Source organism: Furipterus horrens, unplaced genomic scaffold (assembly GCF_987537825.1).
Source record: "Furipterus horrens unplaced genomic scaffold, mFurHor1.1.pri manual_scaffold_7, whole genome shotgun sequence".
NCBI classification, from domain to species: domain Eukaryota; kingdom Metazoa; phylum Chordata; class Mammalia; order Chiroptera; family Furipteridae; genus Furipterus; species Furipterus horrens.
Window position 1 is genome coordinate 94,294,963 of NW_028327177.1, and position 20,156 is coordinate 94,315,118.

General features: G+C 36.6%; 1 protein-coding gene and 1 pseudogene across 1 annotated transcript in view; both read right to left on the reverse strand.

Moving 5' to 3' along the window:
* Positions 1-20,156, reverse strand: part of CCDC66 (coiled-coil domain containing 66) — a 77,646-nt gene that overhangs the window by 39,095 nt on the left and 18,395 nt on the right. The window contains 5 exon segments of the mRNA XM_090284002.1: positions 13,440-13,550; positions 14,470-14,591; positions 16,050-16,153; positions 16,331-16,496; positions 17,972-18,416. Of these exon segments, the coding sequence (XP_090140128.1) occupies positions 13,440-13,550; positions 14,470-14,591; positions 16,050-16,153; positions 16,331-16,496; positions 17,972-18,416 (948 nt within the window).
* Positions 159-9,343, reverse strand: LOC150004820 (SPARC-like; annotated as a pseudogene).

Genomic DNA, 20,156 nt, shown 5'->3' on the forward strand with positions numbered 1-20,156 from the left:
TTCCCACCCATTTGCCGCTAAGACAATGGCCAGTGCTTTGAATGACCAGAGAAAAATGGGACCATTAGTGGGTGAGCAAGAGGCCAAGTTGCAACTAAGATGTCATGACTTGAGTTACAATTTCCATTTTTTAGCACCAATAATATGTTCATTTAAATCTATGTTAGCACCTTCTCCCCAGACAGAACAACAAACCATCCAAACATTTTAAACACTGAGGGTCTGAAACAGGAAGGGGAAAGGTTAGAGAGAGAGAATCCAGTACGAAAGGTAGTGTGGCTTACATCAGGAGATATTTGTCCTTGTCGCTGCTCTGCTCCCTGATGCCAAAGCAGTAAACCTACTCATCCAGAAGGATGTAGTTGTCCAGGTCACAGATCCCATAAAAGCAGGTGGTGTGGTGCTCTATGGGGATGAGGGGTGCACGCAATGGTGCCAGCTCAGTGTGGGACAAGTACCTGTCAGTGGGGTGCTGGTCGAGATGGCCAACTGTCAGTGCACAGGGAAGATGTACACGTTGTAGTTCTCGAAATCCTGGGCCAGTAGCAACATGGCATGGTCTCCAGACTCCAAGTGCTTCTGTTCTCATGGATCTTCTTCACCTGCAGCTCTACTTCTTTGTCAGAAGGTTGTTGTCTTCGTCCCTTTCACACAGAGTGACCAGGACAGTCCTGACCCAGTCCCATATGTGCAAGGGGAATTCAGTCAGCATGGAGTCCAGGCAGGCGAGGATATATTTGCAGGGTCTGATGTAGTCCAGGTGGAGTTTGTGGCTCTTCTTGGTGCCCTCCAGGGTGCACTTGGTGGCAAAGAAGTAGCAGGACTAGTCAAAAATCTTGTTGATACTGCTGTATACCTTCTCAAATTCACCAATGGGGGCAGGGCAGCTGGCAGGGTCACACATGGCACATCACATGGTAGTGGTGTTCTCATCCAGCTCTCACATCTTGCCATGTTTGGCGTGGTGGTTGTAGCAGGGGTTTTCAGCTACCACCTCCTCTTCAGCTTCTTTGGCACCTTCATAAAATTCTCCTACTTACACCTGGACAGGGTTGGCTCTCATGAGTACCTCAGACACCTCAGCCACTGTTTCCTCCACCAGCTTTGTCTCATGAGGCAGGGCTCCCTGCTGAGGAGCTGCCAAGACCCTCTGGCCAAGCAAAACAGAAAGATCTAGGCCTTCATGGTGCTGGAAACCCTCAGTGGCAAGCAGGTAGTAGTCTGAAGGTCTTCAGGAATGTCTAAGAAATATTTTATTATTTTCTTTCTCCAAAGTTTCCCCAATGTGCATTTAGTTAGAGGAATGAAGTATAAGGACTGGAGGGTCAGGAGAAATGGCAGGGAGAATGAAAACTCCCTTTTGGCTACAGAACACACCTAGCACCTCCCTTCCATTAATCCCTTGGTAGGTTAAGAACCCTCTTTCCCCAGGTTCACTCATATGTTTTTACTTTATCTCCCTCATATTGTTGACTTGAGACTTCCGTTCTCCTATGTAAAACCTGCTTTTTAAAACATTCAATTTGAGCAAAAACTTATTTTCATAGGTATTCACAACACCTTTCCCCACAAACAGGTCCTGACACGTTACAGGGCCCTAATATAATTCTTTAGCTACCTTCAACTTATTATATGTTAGGAAGCATTAAGTCTTACTCCAAACACAAATGCTGTATGAATGTCAGCTGCTAAATCAGAACTGAAAATAGAGGGCTTTGCAAATGGTTCACTACATTAAATGCCTGGTTCTATCTCATTTAAATCTCTCCGCAAAGCAGTTTTTTAAAATAAAGCTTTGGAAAGAAGTCAGTGGTGACTTTCTGATGATCCAGAATAGCCCTGCTTGCCAGTCCATCCACCAAGAGCCTCCTCATTCTAGATACTGTCCACATACCTATCTTGCCCACTTATCAGGCAGAAAAGGCATTTGGGTAGGTTGTGGGTGGTCAGTCTCAGGACGCTGAGCTAGAAAAAATAGGATCTTCCAAGAGGAAGAGCATCAAAACTGCTGAAATCACTTTTCAAACTTGAAAATTACTTCAAAATCCTCTGGAATCAGGACTATAGAATTATGCATATGGCCAAAAATCCTAGTTTTCATGTGCTTATTTGCCATATATCCTCTTTGGAGCCATGTCTGTTCAAAATCTTTTGCCTATTTTTAAAAAGTGTTTTGTTTTCTTATAACTTGGTTTTTTTAAAAAGATATATTCTAGATATGTCCTTTATCATGTAATTTTTTTCCTTCTCTATATTTTATAATCTGACAGTAATTTTCAAAGAGCAGAACTTTTGATCACGGGAATTATCACTTTTTTTCTGTTTATGCCGGTTTTCAATTTTGTGCCAGTAACACATGCACATTAATTTTATAAACATTTTTTATTAAATTTCTCTATTACTTCTATAAATATAGTGACTTATTAAATTCTGAATGTTAAACCTAGCTAGTGTCCCTTAAATAAACCTAACTGATCATGACATATTTTTAAACGTTTTTCTTATATTCTTTTCTCAGGTTCTGTTATCAAAAATATTTGTCTTGTTAGCTTTGGGTATCAGCTTATTTATACTGCCCTCATAAAGAAACTTGGAAAGTTTTTTTTTCTAGCTTCTCTGGAAGAATTTACCAAAAACATACCTGGGCTGGAGTTCACTTTGCGAGGTTTATAATAATGAGTTCTATGTCTTCATTAAATTTAGATTCATTCAGATTTCCTATTCCTGTGTCAATTTTAGTAATTTGTTTAATAACTTGTCAATTTTTCATCTAAATTCTCTAATGCATTGGCAAAAGTTGTCCATAATATACTCTTATCTTTCACTGATCATAGACTCTTTAGTGATGTCTCAATTTTAATTGACAAACTTGCAAGGAGTTTGTCAATTTAAATAGCTTTGTATTCCAGCCAAGATAGAGGCCTAGATAGACATGCTACGTCTCCCTCCACAACTAAGAAGGAATACAACTACCTCAAAACTAGAGACAACCAGAAGTTCCAGAAAATCAAGCTGTATGGAAGTTCAACAAACAAAGATATAAAAAAGTACTCATCCAGACAGGTAGGAGGGGCAGAGCCAAGACGGAGATGATGCGGTGCGGTGGTGGCAGCGGCAGGACAGCGGAAAGCACAGTCACACATTTTAAAAAGTGGGGAGGGACACCTGGGAAGCGTTCCCAGCTGCAGACCAAATGGTGTAGCTCACAGTCCCAGCGCCAGGGAAAATCAAGCCTCATTGCTTCTGACTGTGCAAACCAGTGGAGGTTGGGGTGAAGGAAGAAACTGCCTGTTTCACAGCAGAGTCCACTTGTTTAAAGGGACCAAGAAGTCCTAGAACATCCGCTGACCCACCTACTCTGGGAACGACGACCAGGGCAACAGCTAGAGAGGCGCCAGTTCCATACAAAAGTGGGAGAAGTGCCTGGAAAAGGGGCAAATGCTGAGCAAGCTGCATTGTTCCCTCTCTGACCCCTACCCCACATACAGTGCCACAACATGGGGAAACAAGTCACCCTATATTGATGAATAACTAAGGCTCTGCCCCATACAAAATAATATGAGTGACAGCTCTACCTAAGATACAGAGGCAAACAAACACAGGAGCCTGTCAAGATGAGGAGACAGAGAAGAATGGCCCAAAAGGGGGAACTGATCAAGGTTCCAGTGGGAGAACTTAGCAATGAGGAGACAGTCAACGTAACAAATGCAGAATTCAAAACACTGTTGATAAAGATGCTCACAGGCTTGACAGATATGCTTGAGTATGGCAAATGCATAAGGGAAGGAGTGAAGGCTATGCTAAATGAAATGAAGGAAAATCCTCACAAAACCAATGGTGAAGGGAAGGAAACCAGGGTTCAAATCAGTGATTTGGAACATAAGGAAGAAAAATACAGTCAACCAGTACAGAATGAGGAAACAAGAACTGAAAAAAATGAGGAGAGGCTTAGGAACCTCTGGGACAACTTTTATGTGCCAACATCTGAATCATAGGGGTGCCGGAAGGAGAAGAGGAAGAGCAAGAAATTGAAAGCTTATGTGAAAAAACAATGAAGAAAAACTTCCCAAATTTGGTGAAGGAAACAGACATACAAGTCCAGGAAGCAAGGAGAGTCCCAAACAAGCTAGACCCAAGGAGGACCACAACAAGACACATCATAATTAAAATTGCAAAGGTGAAAGATAAAGAGAATCTTAAAAGCAGCAAGAGAAAAGCAGAGAGTTACCTACAAAGGGATGCCTATAAGATTGTCAGCTGATTTCTCAAAAGAAACTTTGCAGGCAAGAAGGGACTGGCAAGAAGTATTCAATGTGATGAAAAGCAAGGGCCTACAACCCAGATTACTCTATCCAGCGAAGCTATCATTTAGAATGGAAGGGCAGATGAAGTGCTTCCCAGACAAGGTAAAGCTAAAAGAGTTCATTATCACTAAGCCATTATTATATGAAATGGCAAAGAGACTTATTTAAGAAAAATAAGATCAAAACTATGAATACTAAAATGACAGCAAAGTCACAACTATCAACAACTGAATCTAAAAAATAAAAACAGAAATGAACTAAGCAAACCAGAATAGGAACAGAATAACAGGTATGGGGATCACTTGGAAGGTTATCAGCTGGGAGGGGGAAGGGGGAGAAATGGGGAAATGGTGCAGGGATTAAGAATCATAACAGGTTGGTACAAAATAGACAGGAGGAAGTTAAGAATAATATAGGAAAGGGAGAAGTCACAGAACTTACATGCATGACCCACAGACATGAACTAAAGGGGGTGGGATTGTTGAGGGTTGGGGGGTACTGGACAGAGGGGAGCAAAGGGGAAAAAGATTGGAACTACTATAACAACATAATCAATAAAATATACTTAAAAAATAGCTTTGTAAAGACCTTCTGGCATTCTTCTCTCTGTTGCACATTTATTTCTAATTTTATTAATATCCTTCCTTCTACTTCCTTTGGATTTTTGCTGTCCTTTCTCTAACTTCCTGAAATGAATACATAAGATTGCTGATGTTTTGCTTTCAGTTTTTCTTTTCCAAGAAATGCATTTAAGCCTAAAATTCTCTTGTTAAGTACAGAAGGAGAAGAGGAAGAAATTGAAAAGTTATTTAAAGTAATGAAGGAAAACTTCCCTAATTTGGCAAATGAAATAGACATACCAGTCCAGGAAGCACAGAGAGTTCCAAAGAACTTGGACCCAAAGAGGACCACACCAAGATACATCATAATTAAAATTCCAAAGTTTAAAGATAAAGAGAGATTTTTAAAAGCAGCAAGAGAAAAGCAAATAGTTACCTACAAAGGAGTTCCCATAAGACTACCAGCTGATTTCTCAAAAGAAACTTTGCAGGCAAGAAGGGACTGGCAAGAACTATTCAATGTGATGAAAAGCAAGGGCCTACAACCAAGATTACTCTACCCAGCAAAACTATAATTTAGAATGGAGGGGCAGATAAAAGTGCTTCCCAGACAAGGTAAACCTAAAGGCATTCATCATCACCAAGCCACTATTATATGAAACGTTATAGGAACTTAATTAAGATCAAAACTATGAACATTAAAAGGCAACAACACAACTATAAACAGTTGAGTCTAAAAAACAAACTAAGCAAACAAGCATAACAGAAACAGAATCATAGATATGGAGATCATTTGGAGGATTATCAGTTAGAAGGGAAAAAAGGGAGAATAGGGAAAAGGTGCACGGATTAAGAAGTACAAATAGGTAGGAACAGAATAGCCAGGGGGATGTTAAGAACAGTATAGAAAATGAAGTAGCCAGAGAACTTATATACATGACCCACGGACATGAACTAAGGGGGAAATAATTACTGGAGGGAATGTGGGGTGTCAGGTAGAAGGGGTAAAGGGGGGAAAATTGGGACAACTATAATAGCATTATAAATAAAATATATATAGAGGACTTCCTGCCAAGATGGAGGCCTAGACTGACACGCCCTGTCTCCCTCCACAAGTAAGAAGGAATACAACTACCGCAAAACCAGAAATAACCAGAAATTCCAGAAAATAAAGCCACATAGAAGTCCAATGTATGGAGTTATAAAGAAGTGGTGCTCATCTGGACGGGTAGGAGGGGGCAAATCCGAGGCGGAGAGGTCAAGGTGTGCTGGCAGCAGCAGCTGAGGTGACGGCGGTGGGATGGTGGTAAGCACAGACACCCGTATTTAAGGGGAGGTGAGAAGCGCCTGGGGAGCACCCTCAGCTGCAGACCAAACCCGTCAGCTCACGATTCCAATGCCGGCAAAGGCAGACCCCCATTGCCTCGGACTGTGAGGGCCAGAGGGCATGAGGCTGGAGCAGAAGGCTTCCGGTCTCTCAGAGGAGAGTCAATGGCAGGAATCCATCTTGGATCCCCGCCCCCACACAAAGCGCCAAAGTGTGATGAGAAGGGTTGCCCAGTAGTGACGAGTACACAGGGCTCCACCCCCTATTGGGTAGGACGTGTGACAGCCCTGTCCAGGAAGGAAAGGTAAACACAAAACTGTCAGGATGGGACAGATCATGATAGAGATCCTGGTGATGAAGCTGACCAGACAGCAAATATCTAATCTAACGGATCAGCAGATAGGAAATCTTTCTGAGGCTCAGTTCAGAGCTTTGGTTATATGAATGCTTACAGACCTAACAGCAGATCTTCAACAAGATGGGGAAGGGATGAAGGCTGGTCCTGTTGAAATGATTGAAAACACATATGAAACTAGTGGTGAGGGAAAGAAAACCAGGGATCAAATCAACAAATCAGAACATAGGAAAGGAACAAACAGTCAACCAGTGCAGAAAGAGGAAACAAAAAGTGAGGAAAATGAGGAGAGGCTCAGAAACATATGGGACAGCTATAAGTGGGCCAATATCTGAATCATAGGGTTGCCAGAAAGTGAAGAAGAAGAACTAGAAATTGAAAAATTATATGAAAAAATAATGAAGCAGAACTTCCCTAACTTGAGGAAGGAAATAGACTTACAGGTCCAGGAAGCACAGAGAGTTCCAAAAATACTGGACCCAGGGAGAAACACACCAAGACACATTATAATCAAAATGTCAAAAATTAAAGATAGAGAAAATCTTAAAAGCAGCAAGAGAGACAGAGGGGTCCCAATAAGACTATCAGCTGATTTCTCAAAAGAAACACTGCAGGCAAGAAGGGACTGGCAGGAAATATTCCAAGTAATGAAAAGCAAAAACCTATAACCACGATTACTCTATCCAGTGAAGCTGGCATTCAGAATAGAAGGGCAGAGAAAGTGCTTCCAGGACAAAGTAAAACTGAAGGAGTTCATTAGATCCAAACCACTGTTATATGAAATGTTAAAGGGACTTGTTTAGGAGAAATAGAATCAAAACTATGAACATTAAAATGAAAACTGTATCACAACAACCAACAACAGAAGCTAGGGAATCAAAACAAAGGCAAAGTAAGTAGGCAACGAGAGTGGGAAAAGAATTATAGGTATGCGGAACATTTTGGGGGGAGGTCAGCAGGGAGGGGGAAGGGGGTAAAAGGAGGGAGATGGTACAGGAATTAAGAAGCATAGTAGGAGGGAGTGGAGTAGATAGGAAGATGTTGAGAAGAACTATATGTACAACCAATGGGCATGGACTAAGAGGTGGGCATCTGGAGGGAGGGTGGTCACAGGGTGGAGGGGAACAAAGGGAAAAGAAATTGGGACAACTGTAATAGCATAATCAATAAAGCATATTAAAAATAATAAAAAATATTTAAAAAACAAAACATATATGGTTATATGTACTGTTCAGAAATTTACTTTTGGTTTTGCAGTGTCTTGAAGACGTTGTGTCATCTATATATTCCTTTTTTTAAAAAAAGATTTTATTTATTTATTTTTAGAGAGAGGAAAAGGGAAGAAGGAGAAGGAAACATTAATGTGTGGTTGCCTCTTACACGCGCCCCCAACCGGGACTTGGCCCACAACCCAGGCATGTGCCCTGACTGGGAATCGAACCTGTGACCCTTTGGTCCACAGGCCAGTACCGAATCCACTGAGCCACACCAGCAAGGGCTATATATTCCTTTTTTTAACCACAAATTTCTTAGTTGTGTTTTAGTTTTGATTCACTTTTCTGACCCAAAAATAATCTTTATAAACTTTTCTTTAAACAGCAAAAAAATTGTATCAGGGAAAGATCCTTGGAAGGATCTACCTTTATGTTACCTTTACATGTGAACATGTTGTTTAGGCAATAAATTTTTTAGTCCCAGTCTTTATCTAAATATTGCTCTATTATCTAGAGGGAAGAAATCTAAGGTTAACTTGATTTTTGTTCCTTGTCTAATGTTTAAAGCTTGAAGAAGTCTATACGTCCTGAAATTTGATCTCTTACTAGGATATGCACATGTCTTCCAATCAGCCTCTTTTAATTCATTTAACTTAATTTTTCTTTCTAGTTTAGAAAGCTTTCTTCTCTGATACCTCTTATTAGTGCTCTATTTGTTTTCTTCTTTGGAAAATCTATTAGTCAAGGTTGTATTTGTCGTATACATTATGTCAGACTTCATATCTTTTTAAAAAATCCTTCCTGTATTCATGGAATATCCCCACCATGATTTCTTCCTCTTTTTCACTGATTTCTATTTATTTCATTACCATTTTTTTTTCTTTCCTGCTACTGTATCCTTAAGTTTTATTCTACTCTCTTATCTTTGGCCTATTCCTGTACAAGGATTTCCTGAATAACTTCAAGTCCTTTGTGAAATAAGACATGAATAAGTAAAAACAAAGTCAGTGCTTCCTTTAAAAATTTCATGCTCCACAAGTAAGACATATATCTAATGAGAGACTTTTTTTTGAGTACTTAACTGGTATATCTCCCTTTCTAGTGCTGATTATTTTCATTGTCCTCATTTTTTCTGTTTCCCCTCCTTAAACAGAGATTTCTCTAGGTCTAACATTATGGGTAGTTACGATGCACAAGTTACTCTTGGTGCTCTCTACTTGATTAGGGGTTAGTAAATTCTGCATCTTATTCTAAAACCAGATGCACAAATATGTGAAGTGCCTAGTATACTTCTTGACTAAGAGGCCTTCAAACAATTCTATTTCCTTATTCTATTTAACTATGAAATCTTTCTGGCAAAGAGACCTACCCAGTTTTCAATATAGAGTTCAGTTTTGGAGGACTATGATAGGGTTCCCCTGATTCCAAGACTGCCCTGTATAGACACAAAAGGAAGCTTTGGGCAGGACTGGCTCATTTGGCCAGGCTGCCATTATTTGTTTCTTATGAAATAAAGCCATTAGTGGAATGGGACTAGGTTATAACTTTGTCACATTCCAGTTCTACTATAGGAAGGACCTCATAATCCACAAACACCATTCATGGGATACTGAAGTAACCTGACAATAAGAATATAAAAGTTCTAGGTATTCCATTTTTATTCTCTTGGGTTGTATGACCTGTTATTTTTAAAAACTCATCCCATTATTGATATAAATCCACAGAAATTCTTGCTGAACTCTGAACTATATAATATAATGGGCTCTTCCTGGTTCATGACATGGGTAGAGATGTGTTTTGTATTGTCCTTTATACCCTTTTGCAAGTTAGAAATATTACATCATATTTTTTAAAGTCAGGAAGTTGAAAAGTCAAGAGGCAAAGATATACATATATGCTCAGTTATGATCACACATATATGAATGTCTTAGCTTTAATGCAGATCAACATATATGTATCTCATTTACTCATTAATAAAAACAATTTGAAGGATTCACATCAAATTCACATGCCACCCAAATGACCACCACTCTCAAGATTATACACACATAACCTCTTAAAATAAACAAATTCAGCAAAGTTGCAGGATACAAACCAAAACAGAAAAATAAAGTCGCATATCTGGGAAAAGGAAATAAGAAAATAAATCCATGTATGATTATAATAGCATCAAAAAGAATAAAATATTTAGAAGTGGGCAAAACACATGTATCTTGAAAACTACAAAACATCGCAGAAGGAAATTAAAGAAGGTATAAGTAAACAGAAAGATATATTGTGTTCATGAACTGGAAGACTTAATATTGTGAAGATTACATAAATTAATCTGTATTTTCAATGCAACCTTTATGAAAATCTCACAGTTTTTTGCAAAAACAGAAAAACCCATTCTTAAAATTTATATAGAATTTCAAGGGACCTTCAATAGCTAAACCAATATTGAGAAACAAGAACAAATTTGTAGGACCCATACTCTGATTTCAAAACTTACTACAAAGGTGTGGTAACACAAGAGTAGGACAGCAGCATGAAGACAGACAGGTGTACAGAACAATGGAATGGAATGGAGAGCCCAGAAATAAGTCCTCACATATATAGTCAAATCATTTTCAACAATGGTGAAAATGGTCTACTGGGAAAGGAAGGGGAGGGAAGGGGGTGAGGGGGTAGGGAGGGGAGGTGAGGGAGGGAAGAAATGTTGATGAGGATGTGGAGAAATCAGAACCCTTGTGCACTGATGTTGGGAAAGTACAATGGTGCAGCAGTTGTGAAATACAGTAACATAAAATCACCAAATTGGTAAAAACTTATCATAAAAAATTAAACATAAAAGTATATGATCCAGCAATTCCACTTATAGGTATATACCCAAAAGAACTGAAAGCAGAGACTCAGAGATTATTTGTACACCAATGTTTACAGTAGCATTATTCCTAATAGCCAAAAGGTGGTAACAACTCAAATATTCACCATTTGGATAGAAGGACAAACAAAATGTAGTATTATACATGCAATGGAATATTATTCAGCCTTAAAAAGAAATGAAATTCTTATACATGCTACAGCTTAGATGAACCCCAAAAACATGCTAAGTGAAATATGTCAGACACAAAAGAACAAATATTGTGTGATTCCACTTAAAGGTACCTAGAATTCAAATTCATGGAGACACAAAGCAGAATGGGTTTTGCCAGAGGCTAGGCGAAGACAGAAATGGGCAGTTAATGGGCAGTTTCAATTTGGGATGATGAAAAAATTCAGAAGATGAATGGTGATGGCTGTGTGACAATGTAAATAAAAGTTAATGCCACTGAACTTTAATTATTAAAATGATTAAAACAATAAAAATGTTATATATATTTTACACAATAAAAAAGGTGAATAAAAAATAAAGGAAAAATTAGATTGAATTTTTTGTCGGCCATCTGAAGAACCATGGTTTGGTAGTGGTAATATCAAGCTAGTAGAATGATAGCCTCACATTCTACTTCATGTTAGAGACTACATTAGAATACACTTCCTGCACTTAAGACTTCTCAGGGAGTGATAGTCATTAGGGAAGGACAAGTTTTATGAAGTTAAGTTATTCTCAAAAAGGCTGAGGCTGTACGTAAATTTCTTAAAAACACAAAAGGAGTTTTATGCTGCACAGTGTAAAAGAATGTTTGGTTGAACAACATACAGATGAGAATACAGGACCATTCAACTAGGGTAGGGAGACTAAGAATCAAGGAGAGACAATAAAGAAATCTGTTAAGTGAATTGACCCTAAACAGCCTCAGAGTTCCAAATAGACCTGCTTTGTAAACTAAAACTACAGCGAACCTTTGAGGAATATAGTGAAGAAATAAAATGGAGCCACTATAGTTAAGCTACAAAATTACTAAAATCAAGTAGGTGAAGGGATGAAGAAACAATTCTATTCTTGTTTTAACTAGCTTGAGAACTTAAACTTTTAAACTTTCCAGTCCTGCATCAATGCCTGGGTATACATCAGACCTCTGGATAACCCTCTGATTACCCCCTCAAGGACTCATGTACACAGACTACCTGACATCCACTATCCAGACCACCAGATGTGACCCCATCTCCTAGCACCCATCCTCTATACTACCCAGACTACCTGTCATCTGACTGATAACCATTCTGGACCAATCCTAGGACTAAGAATGTAGAACTGATTATTCTCTATAAGAACTGTTCTTTCTTCTTTAGAACACTTCTGGGGTTTTGTCTAGTTGTGTTTGCAGTTTGCAAAGACTAAGATCCTTGAATCTTTATCATTTATTTCTTGCCAAACCCTCCAGACTCTTTGAATTTGTTCAACACCATCATTAAGCACTTGTTATATGTCAGCCACTGTTTTAAGCATTTTATACGCACTACCCCTCACGTTTGAACAAAATTTATCTTGGTGACTGTCTACAACCAAACTTCTCCTCCTCTCAATTAAATGAAGTTATAACTTAATATTCAGATAGTATAAATAGTCCCTGCTATGGCTGGGATTTATGAAACCAAATGCTTTCAGGTATTTAAGGAGGATATTTTTTTAAACACAATTCATTTTTTCTCAATAGCATCTTTCCAGTATCTTACCACATTCATACACAAATACATAAAAATTACATTTAAATAGTAAAAGAATAAGTAGATAATCATACTCTTTAATCTTTGGTTGTTCAGCCCTGGATAGTGTGTTTGCTTTCTAGTCCTCTCCCACCCCCAACCCCCATATCTGACTCCAAAATATAAATAACTTCACAGTTTGGGGGATTATAAAAAAAAAAAAAAAGACACATGCTTTTGTTTTAAAAATATATATATATATATATATATATATATATATATAAATGGTCATTTCTTTATTTACAAATTAAGTCACCTCAAATGATTGATTATTTGTCCATACCATAGTAGTAATTTATTACTCCCAGGTAATAAATTCCCTAAAGAACCATGCGAATTAAGCAATACTAACATTTCAACCTAAATTCTGGTAATTGAAATTACTTAATATATTTTTGTATTAAAGATTCTTCAATCCTAATGTTGAAAAGTAAATAAGCTAACTGATTCTCACCAACTTCACGAATAGTAGTTTTCAGCAGTGTCTACATGTATCAACTTCTAAACTTTACACATTTAAAATTTTCAACCAGAAATATAGATTTTCCCAAAATGAATGTCTATCAAAAGAAATTTTTTTGCCTTTTAAGAGTCAAAGTGCTTCTGGAAATGTGGGAAAATATAATTCAGATATCATTCCTTTTGCTAATGTAAAATTATCAACAGACTACAAACCTGACGTAGGTAAGTCAACCCTATATGGAACAAAACAAACTGCCATGCAAACAATCAAATCTGGAGGGGTTCTTCAAGAAATCTACCAGTACTGAATTAAAATGTCTACCATCAGAATCATTTCTTTAGGTTACTGTATTATTTTCAGAATACATTTCTTAATAAGTAAATGTCCTCTAGGAAGAAGAGATTATATGTATAAAAATAAATAGTAATAACTTCTTTTAAATTTAAGAAGCGCAATGCACTTAGTAAAAAATAACTGATAATTAAAAATAAGAGTACTTATATTCACTCCTCCAAGAAAAATAGGTTACACAGTGATCAAGTACTAAAAAACATATATATTCAAAGTAATGACACTTAGGGACTCACCTCTCTCACCTCTGAAATCTGTCCAGCTCTAATTAATGTGTGACCATCAGCCTGGACTACTGTTACCTGACTGGGAGACTGTGACAAAATGCTGGAAACACTAGCAAAAGTCTAAAAACAAATAGAAAAACAAGGGCACCTTTTCTTTATCTTATATAAAACACAGGCAAAATTTAAAGGTCACCACAGTAAGACCTGAGGGACACCTGGTATGTACTTATGTTTGACTTGATAACCTTATGGTTGATACCACATGGTCAGTAATAGAATTCTGTGGTCATCAAAAAAATTGTAGAGTTCTTTTATAGGAGCCTAAAGATGGTGTCCCGGGCCTCTACACATACCTACTAACATAGTAAGACAATTTACAGAATGCAAACAGAGACTACTTGAGGTCATAAATAAATTCAAAATAACACTGCTTTCAAATATCATATGAAAAGTTTTTTTAAAAATAAATATGCTTTAAAAATAAGCTTTATGATATGAACATGGCTTAACATTAAAAAACTGCAGTTAAGCCCTGGCTGGTTTTGCTCAGTGGATTGAACAATGGCCCATAAACCAAAGGGTCACCTGTCCGATTCCCAGTCAGGGCACATGCCTGGGTTGCAGACCAGGTCCCCAGTTGGGGGACACATGAGAGGCAACTACACATTTACGTTTCTCTCCCTCTCTTCCTCCCTTCTCCTCTCTCTAAAAATAAATAAAATCTAAAAAAAATTATATTAAAAACAAACAAACAAAAAACCTGCAATTAAGCCCTGGCTGGTGTGGCACAGTGGGCTGAGGACCAGCCTGCAAACCTACAGGTTAACGGTTCGATTCCCAGTCAGGACACATGCCTGGGTTGTGGGCCAGGTCCCCAGTTGGGGGCCTCAGAAAGGCAACCGATCAGTGTTTCTCTCACATTATCAATATTTCTCTCTCTTTGTCCCTCCGTTCATCTCTAAAAAATAAATAAAATCTTTTAAAAAACTGCAATTAAGATGTTTTAGATTCTATAAATGCTTGATTTTGATACTCTTACCTTAGACTGGTCAAGACTCTGAAGTTTTTCCCATACTATTTTATCACTTTCAGATTTTTTCCAAGGACTATTCCATTTTTCAGGAGCTTCTTTTTCTTTCTTCTTTAAAGCCACCTGTTCATCTGTAAATAATGTCTTTTAAAATATGTACAAAAACTGTAAAAAAAAATCACGTAAACAAATAATGACCTTCTTAAAGAGTGCAGGTTCCAACACAGATTAAAATTGTTCGGTAGGGAAGAGATTAACTCACAAGACAGAGAAGAATTTTAAAAGATATGGAATAAGAGAAAACATTTAATCAGAACCAAATTTAAGTAGGGCACAAATGGATGTAAAAGTGTTTTATTATAATTATCAATAAAGAGAAAATTTTTTGAAACAACATATCTCATACTATGCTAATTATTCTGAGGTTCTACTTGTCTGTAATATTTATTCAATTACTACTAAGAGACTTAAAAGCTAGAACCCTGGACTCAGAGAACCATGGGGGTCAAATCCAAGTTCAACCATTTCTCAGTAATGTGACTATGGGCAAACTATTGTTCACCCCTCTAAACCTGTTCTTCTGTACAAAGAGAGTGATAATAGTGCCTATTTCGGCAGAGGGCCTAGCACAAAATAAATATTTCATAAGTGTCAGCCATTATTATTAATAACTGTGAAAAAGTAAAAAAACATAATATCTTGTGGGTCCAAGAATGAAAGCATAGCTTTAACATAGAAAGATATGCTTTTCAGTATCAAGATAGTAAATTGTGTTTTTAAGATAATCAAAGCATAAAACACTTCAGTCATTTCACAGTAGTTCCAACTTACTTCAGAAGTTTTGTATTTTGATAAGCTAAACTTGTATTGAAAGAAAATATTTAAAGCTAAAATTATGCTATAAACATACATCAGATCTCCAAATTTTCTGACTCTGCTATCATACATTTAATTTATTCATCCTTCTGTTATCTTCATTTTCAATATCAATTCATTCCCTGTTTCTTCTGCTTATCTCTTTTTTTGGACCCTAAGTCTAGTCCAAGGAGTAATGGAAGTTTCTTAGTCATTATCAATATTTTAAGACCCTACAAATTAAATTTTTTCTATTGTACAGTATCTACAGGCTGACAAAAAGCAATAAGCTTGTTTTTTGTACAGAATATACTAATTGATATCATATTGATGATTCTTCATTAGAACATTTTGATTATTTTAAAAAATGAACTCAATTATTTTTAAATAGAACCATCTTTAAACCCATAAGATTTCTGTAATGGAAAAATATGATAATGGATTCTCAAGAAATGAGAATAGTTTAGGAATCTTTGTTTGAAATCCAGGAGCTCCAGAATGATAGTGATGCTCTCCTCTGACCTTTGGTACACAGCACAGAGTGCCAAATAAAAATATACAACCTAAATAAATGTTAAACCACAATCTTCTTATGCATTTACAGAGAACTACTCTAGATGGCAAATGCTATAAAACAAGACTTTTGATAATATTATACTGAAAGATATAGTTCATACTCAATATATATTCCATAAACCAACTAAACTATTATAAATGATAAAGTAATTACTTACCAAGCTCTTTCCTCCACTGGGCTTTTTTTGCTTCCAGTAAACTTCTATCACATTCTCTTTCTCCCAGTGTACTGAATATGTCACCTGGTTTCCATACATTCTCTCTGAGACAAAACACAAAAAATAACAGAAACCTTATTATGTTTCTACACAATATACTCCATAAATATTAATAAACATTTAACTAGCTCTTAGTCTTCAGAGTATTTCACGAGAAAGTCAAGAAAAAGCAAAACCATATTCACAAGATGACCCCACAACAATAAATATTAGTTACATACATGGGAATTTTCTGCTCAGACTGCTTAGATGTCTCCTGATTTTTATTTGAAATGGATTTATTTTCATCCTGGACATATGAAACAGCCTCAGTTTTTGGGAGCAGTCCCATAATGTACTCATCCTTTGGCTGATTAGGAATACTCTTTAAATGTAGACTGGACTGACCTAGGAAGTAAAATGCATGCTTTAAAATTAACACTAAAATTATGTATATTACAATACCTGATTTTGGCATACTGCTATGCAATTTAAAAGACACTGCCTTACACATTACATAATTAATTACTTCTCACAGCAATCCTTGAAGTGGGTATTATAATTCCTTTTTTTGTCAAAAAAGGAAACTGAGTAACAGAGGTTAAATGGCCTAAGAGTATGGCCAAAGCCATAGAAATAGCTGTATCAAATAACAAGCAACAACAAAAAAATAAACATCCATTTACTCCTGCCAACAACAATTTTATAAATAATATAAATGACACGTAATTCACAACTTTATTGAGAATAAATGCAAATAGCTTTATGAAAAACTAATTATCTCAACCTTATTTTTCTCTAGGAAATTAGGGAAAAACTTTACCATGGACCGCTGTCTCTGTGCCCAGCTATTTATAATATCTATTCCAAATATGGGCTTATATACTTGGCTCAAAAATTATTCTTATTGCAACTTCATGTGCTAGTTCTCCTAGTGAAGAGAAAGCATACCTAATATGCGGGTCATTATATGATTAGGCAAATTCTACTTTTAACTTTGTTAACATTCTCCTATTATCTCTACTAAGTGTTTATATTTGTTCTCTGAACTATAATTTTAGACTAAAAGACAAAAATCTAGCTCTCTCAGAATTTTACAAAAAATAATCTAGACCAAGAGAAGGTAAATAACTCCATTTCAGCACCTTGAGAATATATATGTAAGAGGTACCTGGTCTCCAAAGCAGTTATGGGGCCTCCTTCTGGTGAATTAATTTGATTTTTACTTATTGAATATTTTACTATTGCCTCACACAATTTAGTAGTTCTACTCATACTCACAATTCCTTAGCTCAAAGCTGAAACAAGAAGGCTTTTAAAAACACAATAAAACTATGGATAGTGAAACAGAAGGCATGTAACATTCTACTACTCCTTCCTTTAAAAAGATAGTATTGCCAATTCTTAGCATGGATTGAGAATTAAATTAGGAAAAGCAAAATGTGGGGACCAAGAAAACCTACATTTTCAGCAATCAAGTCGAATCTTCATAGTAAGGTTCCCTTAATTTTCACTAGAAATACTAGTTTCTTTTAGAACACTATATAATAATCTTATATAATTATTTTTAATGTAAGTAAAGTCTTCCACATTCTAAAATAAGTACAATAGTGTTTTATAATGACATCTTCTCTAGAGTCCACATAAAACTGGGTTTCTTAGGACTATGTACATGAGAATAATATTCTGGGCATTAACCTTAAAATATGGCATATTATAACTATAAAAGTAATTATGCATATGAATGTTCTTTAAAAGAATATTTTTAAAAATTGTTACATGTTAATAGTTTAAGAGGCACAGTTACATAAAATCCAATGAATTTGAAATGCTGAACACTTTATATCAATAAAATTAATAATTAAAGCTTTAGAAAGTCTTACTTGTTTCCTCCTCCTTTGCATTCTCAGCCAGCAAAACAGATTTATTTCCTTGGTTTACAGTCATCAAAATCTGTTGTAGTTGGTCTTGTGTTAGACACACCAAACTATTCATATTTTCACCTGTGATGTGTTTTCTGCAAGGCTTCTGTTTAGCTACTACAGATGTATTTATGGTGTTTCTAGTTTTCTGTATATTAGAGGTTGCAGGAGAAATCTCTTTCTGGATACGAAGACAGTCTTTATCAGCATACTCCTTGCATAAATCCTTAGTGAGTGAAAAAGCCATACTATTTTTTTCACCTTTTGCCAGTGAAGTTTCTGAACCAATTCTCTTGTTTTGCAAAAGTTTCTCATTTCTGATGTAAGAATTTTGTGTTGATTTTAGAATGTATCCAGTTTGCTTTGCTCTAAAAGGATATTTTCCAATCTTGGCCTTATTTCCCATCTGTTAAGACACCAAAAATTTATTCTTTATAACAGCCCATGCAAAACCAACAATTATCTATCTTTATATAATCTGTGATAAAACAGGAGTCTAAACTTCTTCCCATTTCGTTAATGCATCCATAAGAAATTAACATTTAACTTTCGCAAATCTTCACTTGGAAGCTTTATCAACAACTGGAAATTATTATTTTATTCAGGATAACGAAGAATACAGAATTTTTATTCTAGCTGTTACAGGACATTTCCATCCTACTCCAGCACTGAATCTCGTCACATTTACATCATCCACATACCTCTCTTCTTTAGACCCAAAGGTTACTAGCCCTTATTCTTTGAATAACTTGGCTCATCCCTATAACATAACTCTTGTCTTAATTATTGATGCTTTCATATTCACATAGATTATTCCTCCAATACCCTGGGTTATCATTTCCTTGAAGTCTGTTCCTATACTCTGTTCTGTATGACAGATACCTCAGTTACTCATTCCCACAGTGATATCTTAAACTGACCTTGTAACTACTCATAACTGCAATCCCTCCATAATCGCAATTTCAAGCACTGCACGCGACCACCATCTCCAATTTTTTCCAGCTTAACTTTCTCACATATCCCAACAATTCTCTAATTCTGTTGGGATCTATAATCTGTTGATCCTACCAGTGTCTTCTTGTCCTTGTGTCCTTCCTTACCAATCTTAAATTCCATGATCAACTAAAATCATCACTGTCTTCCATCCTCAATTCCTCTACTCTACATCACATACACTTGGCAAATTCCAAACCTGGTAAAATCTAACTTTTCACCTACTCTGGGCCTACGTGCAAGGAAAAAAAACACAGAGTCACAACATCTGGTTTCGTTTTACATACATACCCAAGAACAATACATGGGCTCTTTATACTACCTGGCAGTCACACACTTCCAAAGTTCATTTACACTCACTTCTTTTAGTAGCAATCTCAACTTTCTCCTAGCCCCTAACACTTTCTTTCATACTCATTCTCAGCTGAAGACTTTAATATCTCACTAAAAAATCTTACAGGGGAACATTTAGAAAAAACTTCAAGTTTCTACCACCAAATCTGTACCAGTATCTGTCCTCATACAAACTACCTGCCCTCCTGTTACTAGTACACATTTCCATAACCCTGTCTTTCTCAAAGATTTTTTTCTAGCAACCCTCTGCTTTGTCCTGAATCATCAATTTTTTTCTGCTGGTTTACAACATCTTTTTTACCATCTTAAAAAAATCCTTGATCCCACTTTCTCCTCTCATCTCCTATAATTCCATTTCAACAAAGCTTTTACCCAACCACTCCACCAAAATTGCTTGTGAAGGTCATTAGTAATTTGTATATTGCCAAATTCAATGACCAGTTCTCAAATTCTCTTCTTACTAGATCGACTTCACTTTCAGGACTCTACAATCCTCATTCTTCTGGCTGCTTCTGCTCAGTCTTTAATGGCTCCTCCTATTCTTACAGACCTCTTAAAGTTGGGATGCTTAGGGCTCAGTCCCAATATCTCTTCTTTAAATTCTCTCATTCACTTTACAATTTCATTACTCTTCTGGCTCTACATCCATATAATGACTACTGAACTTGTCTCCAGAATGGATCTCTCTCCTAAATTCAGGTTCCATTTGCCTATCCATCACTTCAATTGGGTTTCTAATAGACACTTTTAACTCAGCATGTTCAGAACTGAACTCCTGATCTCCCTCTTGTCCCTAAAC